This window comes from Priapulus caudatus, unplaced genomic scaffold, assembly GCF_000485595.1.
Source record: "Priapulus caudatus unplaced genomic scaffold, Priapulus_caudatus-5.0.1 Scaffold263, whole genome shotgun sequence".
NCBI lineage: Eukaryota > Metazoa > Priapulida > Priapulimorpha > Priapulimorphida > Priapulidae > Priapulus > Priapulus caudatus.
In genome coordinates this window covers 215373-222540 of record NW_014577324.1, presented here as the reverse complement: position 1 = coordinate 222540, position 7168 = coordinate 215373, and the positions used below count along the sequence as shown (strand labels likewise).

The following is a 7168-nucleotide window of genomic DNA, read 5'->3' as shown; positions in this document are numbered from 1 at the left end:
CACGCGGGTACACGCACGTGCACGCGGGTACACGCACGTACCCCCTTCCTTTTCTTTTTCCCATTTCCTATTTAGACTTTTAAAATAGGAAATTGCTCAGAAACCCATTTCCCATTTCCTATTTAGACTTTTAAAATAGGAAACGGATCAGAAACCCATTTCCCATTTCCTATTTAGACTCTTAAAATAAGAAACACATCGGAACCCCATTTCCTATTTTCTATTTTTATTTTAAAAATAGGAAATACTAATAGGTCAGAAACCCATTCCTATTTGCAACGTCATATGGGAAAACAAACTAGCACTAACAGTAACAGTAGGGGGCCTAACGTCAGTAACGGTATGTACCGTGATTCTAGCGCCCAGTGAAACTCGTTTCACTGTGAGATTACTAACCGACAAGAGAGGAACAACGTATAAAAACATGACCGAAATAGTGTGAAATGATACTCCTATACTAACTCATTAATCCGAGATAAGAATGCTATCAATTCGTTGTTTATGTTACCTGCAAGAAGAAACCTTAACTTTCCTAAGGGGGCAGACATCTTGGAAATTCCCGAATTTCAATCCCATAAGCCATTGCTAAAAGGGACTGATCTATTTCGAAAGGAGTGATGTTGGAATACGCAAAAATGCCATGTCTTAGTTTACCGCAAATAAATTTACATATTTACAAATACAAACATATGTATACCTAAACAATATTTAAAAATAGGCTATTACGTACACTGATGCAAGAAATTCTTGCCTATTGCAATAGCGTTATTACGCATTTCAACCTGCCACCCCTGCGATAATGCGTATGTCCGCCCTTCGCCACGGCCATGCTCGTGATTGCCGGTTTTTGAGAGACATCACGATGTGGAAAGCTGGCAGTGAAATACATGTCAGACTGAGGGTATGTTATCGTTACTCATGATATCCTCATCCTTATTTATCCTTCCAAGCCAAGCGCTATCCGTTAAGAGATGTAGTGTAGCCAAATTGCCTTGCATTATAACTAAAAATAAAATACCAGTGACACACATACTCATACTGCCTCACGTATTACGTAAGCTAGCCTACACGTCAACACTCACTGGACACTGCAAACTGTACACTGCAAAGATTGTTTAGACTATTAGTCTTAGAGTGAGGTAATAACAAATATTGCACAATCACAGTGGGACCCCAGCCCTCATTCATAAATATGCTAAACTAATCAGTGGTGCAAAACTAGGATTGTGCCGATTATATTTGCATTTACCAATAACGCAGTGCCAATCGATGGGGTTACGGAAACATTGGTCGATAAATTGATATATTTATTTCGCACAATTTGATTACTGTAATTGTATGTTTAATTGCATACCGAGTGCATGTCTTTTGCCTATGCTAACAAATCGGCTTGGTATGAAATACACCCGGTTTGCATCGAAATGCTAATGTCAACTTATTCAATGTAGGTCGGACAATGCCGATATCAGGCTGCGAGGCTCACATCTACCCAGCCTGCTGCGACCCCAAAACAACCAGAGGGAGGCCCAGCTAAGCCTGCAGCTTCTGGTACAGGCCCGAAAGCACCTCCTCCTCCTCCACCCCCGCCCCCAAGACGGTAGGTCATCTATAGGTAATATTAATGAAAGAAAATATATCGATCTTAAAAATGTAAAACTTCCAGACTGTTAAAATATGCCCTCCGTGAAAATGCAGATTCTTGGTGTTGATGTAAATTTTTCCTATTGAGAATGTGGATTTTCTTAGTGAGTTGTATCAAATGGTCTGGAAGTTCTAAATTTTTAGTAGTGATATATTTTTGGTAATAATATCCCGTATATCTTTGTGGGATCTAGAATGTCCATGTTAACCTTACTGTTGTTAACTTTGGGTATTGTTCTATAGAATTCTCATGGATAACATACTATAATTTTTTATATTTAAAAATGTTTTTATTATATTATATATTTAATAATGTTGTAAGCTTATATCAAAAGGCTGTTATTAAATCAGTGTTGCTGTGTAACTTTATTGAATATATCCCTTTGTATGCAGAGGATGGGGTGGCACAGTTTTCAAACTGTTTGGCGTGACACTGGTTGGCATGGGAGGAGTCGTTGGATATGCCTGGCATGACCCCAAGTTCAGGAGTGAGCTGGAGAACAATGTTCCTTACTCCAAGGAAGCACTCAGCCAAATTCTGAGCCAGCTTGGTTTAGAGGAAGACTCTTCAGGGTATGTATTACCTAGAGCTCTAATATATATATACTTAACACACAGTCGCCTAACGACGGCTGTTCTGGAATCATATTTTACTTTATATCATGGCTTTATTAATCTTGTCCAACTTTTGAAACTTATTACCTCGTGGAGTCATTATTACGTCATAAAAAACATTTGTACTATGTTTATGCATTGCACAGTATCAGTTGTGACAAGATTCAGGCAATGATATTTCCAAAACTGTTGTTAAATATATCATTGCTGGTTTCCTATATTGCAGTGCACAGCAAGCCTCAAGTAGCAAGGCCCTGGATGTCCTGCCCAGCTTCGCCAAGAAGTCTCTACCTGATGTAAGATTGAATGTCACAAGTTGAATCACGTTAAAGTGTCCTTAGTTCTACCATGCTTTAAATGCGAATAATTAACATTCAGATTTACTTTTAAACAATTTCAATTGTTTAGTATAACATAAAGCATTTAGCTTCTAAAAATAGGTAGATGTCCGTTTGGATGATGTTCTTCGATTTCGAAATGCAGGATTTGGGGATTAGTTTGGGATTGTCGCTATTGTAATTTTGTGTTGTTCGATGCATATATGTTGTGTGTGTCTGTACTTCATCACTACATTATCAGGCTGTTCTTTTTTCTTACAGGCGTCGGGCTCAGTTCCTGCTGGTAAGTCACAAGGTACAGGGTGCTTTTCTCTGTTGGCACAACACTGAAAACATTGTCAAGTTTGATGTATAGCCATTCTTACACTGTAACTCTACCATCTCCTAGGGGAACAGTGCTGTGCACTGATAGTGACCCTGATTAGAAATGTCCGAGAATAGCTCCTGGTGATAAAAGAAGCAGGTGAGAAGCAGCTGAGGCAGTTGTCATGAGCTACGCATCGTCTGCTGTTGTAGTGGCCGTGCAAGCCACTCGCGAGGACGCAGCTAAATCGGACATGGAGAAGAAGCGTAAGTGGGAAGAGGAGCAAATCACTCGGAAGCTGGCCGAGAGGGAAGCGGAGATTGCTGCGGAAAATGCAGGTATGTCAGTGAGTACTGGAGTAGGTTTCAGCTGCAAAATCTTCTTCCTCTTTCCAATTTTTGCCGGCAGAGGAGGGACAGCATGAAAGAAATTGCGCAGTGGTGCTAAAATTCTTGTTAAAGGAGTAGCCAGTGAATTATAAGTGAATGTTCATAACTACCATTACATAGGTTGCTGATTGTTCACGAGAACTAATTGCATATCTATGTGGTGTACATGAGAATCATTTAAAACGATTGTAATGATGACACGTTAAAAACAAACGACCGCAAACACCAAATTTCGCGACACCGGTGTTAGGAAGTCCATGGTTTGGCCAGCAGCACCTGCCTTTACAAGTAGCCTCTGTTGTAATTTGTGTATACTGCGTTCATATTCAAGTAAAAATCTGACTTGGTGGTCGCATAGCGTGAAACATCCACACTCCGTGCTCGTATCTGTAATGTGTGTATACCGTATTTATATACACGTAAAAATGTTGACACTTAGTCGCATGTTCACGTAAGGCCGAAGCGTCCGCACTCCGTGCGGTGTCTAGATTTTAGCCTGTCGTTGTTAACGAGGTAACGTGTTTCAGCGCTCGAGGTGATGGCTAACGAGCTCGTTGCTAAGAGCGAGAACGTGACAGACACGGCGATGGAGGCGCATCGCGTCGCTGCAGATGCTCTGAAGCAACACACCCAGCTGCTGAAGACTGCCATGGAGAGAACCAAGGTAAGATTATTATTATGATTGTTGTTATTCTTCTTATTATTGTTATTATTATTGTTAAATCTTTATTGCTTATATTATTATGATTATATATATATATATTATGACGCTCGATTGTGATTTTTAGGGAGCGGACAAGAACGCGCAGTGGCAGATGGTGACCTTTTCTGCGGAAGCTAAGGGTCAGGCCGTGAAGAGAGCTGACCTAGTCACGGAACAAGCCAGGTAACGCGTCGCCGCCTCCGCGTTCGGTTTGGGGACACCGAGAGTTTGTGCAGCGATGTGGCAATTGCGAGAAATATCAGCAAGGCGGCCCATCTTACTTATCGCACACTAGTGAAAACGCTGATCAGTGTTAGGCATGTAGAGTTTTAGGAGTGCAATATTAAACCGGAAAAACAAATGCACCGAGATTTCGTGCAGTGAGGTGGCAATTGCGAGAAATATCAACAAGGTGGCTCGCCTCGCTTATCGTATACCAGGGGAAATGCTCATATTATACATGAAAATATTTAGGGTAAGTAATATGATGATAGTAGTGTAGACAGAGAAGTAGGATAGATGAGTAATATTTCTTGTGCTGTGATTGTCTGTGGCCCCGTAAAGTCCGCTGACAAATCACGGCTGCACGGCTCGCTGGCTAATACGTTGCCGTGAAGTTTGCTGACGATTGTTGCACTGCTGCACGCAGGGTGATTCTTGGGAAGTTGAAGACGGTGCTGACTGAGGGGAAGCAGCATCGAGATACGGCTCGCAACCCTCACCTCATCCCAGCATCCGACTCTCTGTACAGGATGGAGCGACAGCTAAACGCAACCGAAGCAGAGGTGCGTGTGCATGTGCGTGTGGGAGTGTGCGTGCGTGCGTGCGTGCGTGCATGCATGTGCGTGTGCGTACATGCATCTGTGTGTTTGTGTCTGTGTGTGTGTGTGTGTGCGTGCGTGCGTGCATCTTAGTGTGTTTATAATGTTACGAATGTAGTGTGTTAGTGTTATGTTGTCCTGCAATATCATTGTCCTGAGTTGATGTGACACGTTAGTAGATCATGGCAGAAGCCAGGGAAGAGTGAAGATGTTTAAGGATGACTATTGTGTGTGTGCAGTTTGAAGCTGCGAGGACAGAATCTGCAATCATGGCCGAGTACAGGGACTTAGTGGAACAGGGCAGGAAGCAATTCCAGAAGGAACTGGATAGCATCTTACCTGATGTAAAGCCGGGCAGGAAAGGTGAGCCTAATAGCAGGGGTTAATAATGACAAATTATTATTAACCAATATGCGTTCGTGTTAGAAGCGTTACTATCGAGACGATTACTGAATTGATTATCGGAGCGGTGAAAGGATGAGTTCCGATGACGTTATTCCAAGAATGACGGAATTCCGAGCTGTTCGCGTTGGAATTTTGACACGTTTAGTATAAGCTACTAGGTAGGCCTATATACCCGTGCTGAAGAAATACCAATAAGCAGAGGCGAACACTTATCATTTTGTCTAATAACGTTTACGCAGAAGTAAATGAGCATTTTCAAGTTAAAACTGGCATTTTTAGATGTCAGAGCAAGACGTAGCAAATATTTTGGATTTTTAATGTGGAAATATTTTGAGAATGTGCGTAACTGTCACTGCTGGTTACCAAGTTAAAAACAACAATTTTAGATGTGACAGCTGGCAAGACGTTTGCAATAATTTTGGATTTATAACGTGGTTTCGACTGTGAGTGACTGTCGATGCTGGTTCACCTTGCAGGTAAGAAGTTGACGGAGGATGAGCTGAATTCATTGATTGCCCACGCCCACCTGCGCGTCGAACAGCTCCAGGGTCAACTGTTCGATCAACAGGTACCCGTCGTCTCACCCAAGCTTTGCTTGACGTAGATTTCTGCGTCAGCAAATTCCTTAGCAAGATTGTCACAGTACATTAACGAGTCTTGTTAGATCTTGAAGATTGTTGACAGCTTTTATTTGTAGCGTGACTTTGTTACTTATGTAGCATAAATGATCTAGATTCATTTTCTGTCAGTAGTACATAAGTGAAAAAGCTCAAAATTGTATATTAGCCCAAGGCCTATATACATACAACTAATAGGTTTGTATATAGGATGTTAAATAAAAGGCCGTGGCTACGCGTGCGGTTACCGGACGCCCAGCTCCCAAGCTACGCGTCCGGTCATATATTTCTCATCTGAACCCAACTATAATTTTCAGTAAAAAACGATAAGAAATAAGTTTTTACCATAATATTTCTTACCTTTAGGCATTTTCTCAAAAAAACAACGTTTAACTTCTAAGTTTTTGTAATTTTTGAAGCAATAGTAGTTCTAGTGAAATCAACAATTTGAAACGCGTGGCCTAATCGTAACGTGGATTTGGAAATCTGTGCTGAGCTTTTTAATGGATGACTGAACGCGTAGCCACTGTGTAAATAATAATGTAATCGCACATTTGTGTCTGCTGTAGGTGAGGCAGAGACACCTGATGGAGACTGCGGTGACTCACCAGAAACGCGACGACGCAACGATGTATAGTAAACAGCTAAGCCAAGAGATGGAAAAGAGAAACCAAGAATTTGAGGAGGAAAAGAAACGAATGGCAAGTGATACATCGAGAGAGAGAGAGAGAGAGAGAGAGAGAGAGAGAGAGAGAGAGAGAGAGAGAGAGAGAGAGAGCGAGAGCGAGAGCGAGAGCGAGAGCGAGAGAGAAAGAGAGTGAGTGAAAGTGTAAGGGGGGGGGGCATAGGCATTAAAAGTAAATAGCAGATAAAAAAATCGAATCGGTTGCTAAATACCAATGCGAGGGGATTGTTAGAAAGGTCAGTCATACGTGTGTTGATTTAGCATGAGCCTCACTGCCGGAATCTTCAGTTAGAATGCTTGCATTGTAGTCTTCGTATGTGGCTGCAAACTGCTGTATACTAGACACTTCGGGGGTTCTAGAAAAAATATCTCCAAGAATATATCATACGATCTCGCTTTGATGTAACGGTCAGTTGAATGTTTCCGTTGTCGTCTTCGTAGATGGTGGAAGCGAGGGTCGACTTTGAGGCGGAGCTTCGGCAGCAGCTGCGCCGCCAGGCGGCAGCACACAGCGATCACCTGACGGACGTGGTTCGCGTTCAACGGCGGGAGTTTGAGGAGCGATTCGATCGGCGGCTGGAGAAGGAGGTGGCGATGATCCGTGACGACATGCAGAGTGAGATGACGGCAGCAATGGCGCGCCTGCGCGG

At 42.4% G+C, this 7168-nt stretch overlaps 2 protein-coding genes across 2 annotated transcripts in view; one reads left to right on the top strand and one right to left on the bottom strand.

Annotated features, from left to right (window-relative positions):
* LOC106808263 (39S ribosomal protein L35, mitochondrial-like) overlaps positions 1-576 on the bottom strand; it is a 7395-nt gene extending 6819 nt beyond the window's left edge. The window contains exon 1 of the mRNA XM_014810899.1: positions 509-576. Within this exon, the coding sequence (XP_014666385.1) occupies positions 509-548 (40 nt within the window). The 5' untranslated portion in view covers positions 549-576. The remainder of the gene's footprint in view (positions 1-508) is intronic.
* A 187-nt stretch (positions 577-763) lies between these two features.
* The window catches only part of LOC106808254 (MICOS complex subunit Mic60-like), a 9273-nt gene continuing 2868 nt past the window's right edge, over positions 764-7168 (top strand). The window contains exons 1-13 of the mRNA XM_014810885.1: positions 764-901; positions 1449-1597; positions 2035-2214; positions 2483-2552; positions 2856-2889; positions 3111-3236; positions 3815-3951; positions 4076-4173; positions 4640-4775; positions 5051-5174; positions 5693-5784; positions 6403-6534; positions 6960-7164. Of these exons, the coding sequence (XP_014666371.1) occupies positions 800-901; positions 1449-1597; positions 2035-2214; positions 2483-2552; positions 2856-2889; positions 3111-3236; positions 3815-3951; positions 4076-4173; positions 4640-4775; positions 5051-5174; positions 5693-5784; positions 6403-6534; positions 6960-7164 (1585 nt within the window). The 5' untranslated portion in view covers positions 764-799. The remainder of the gene's footprint in view (positions 902-1448; positions 1598-2034; positions 2215-2482; positions 2553-2855; positions 2890-3110; positions 3237-3814; positions 3952-4075; positions 4174-4639; positions 4776-5050; positions 5175-5692; positions 5785-6402; positions 6535-6959; positions 7165-7168) is intronic.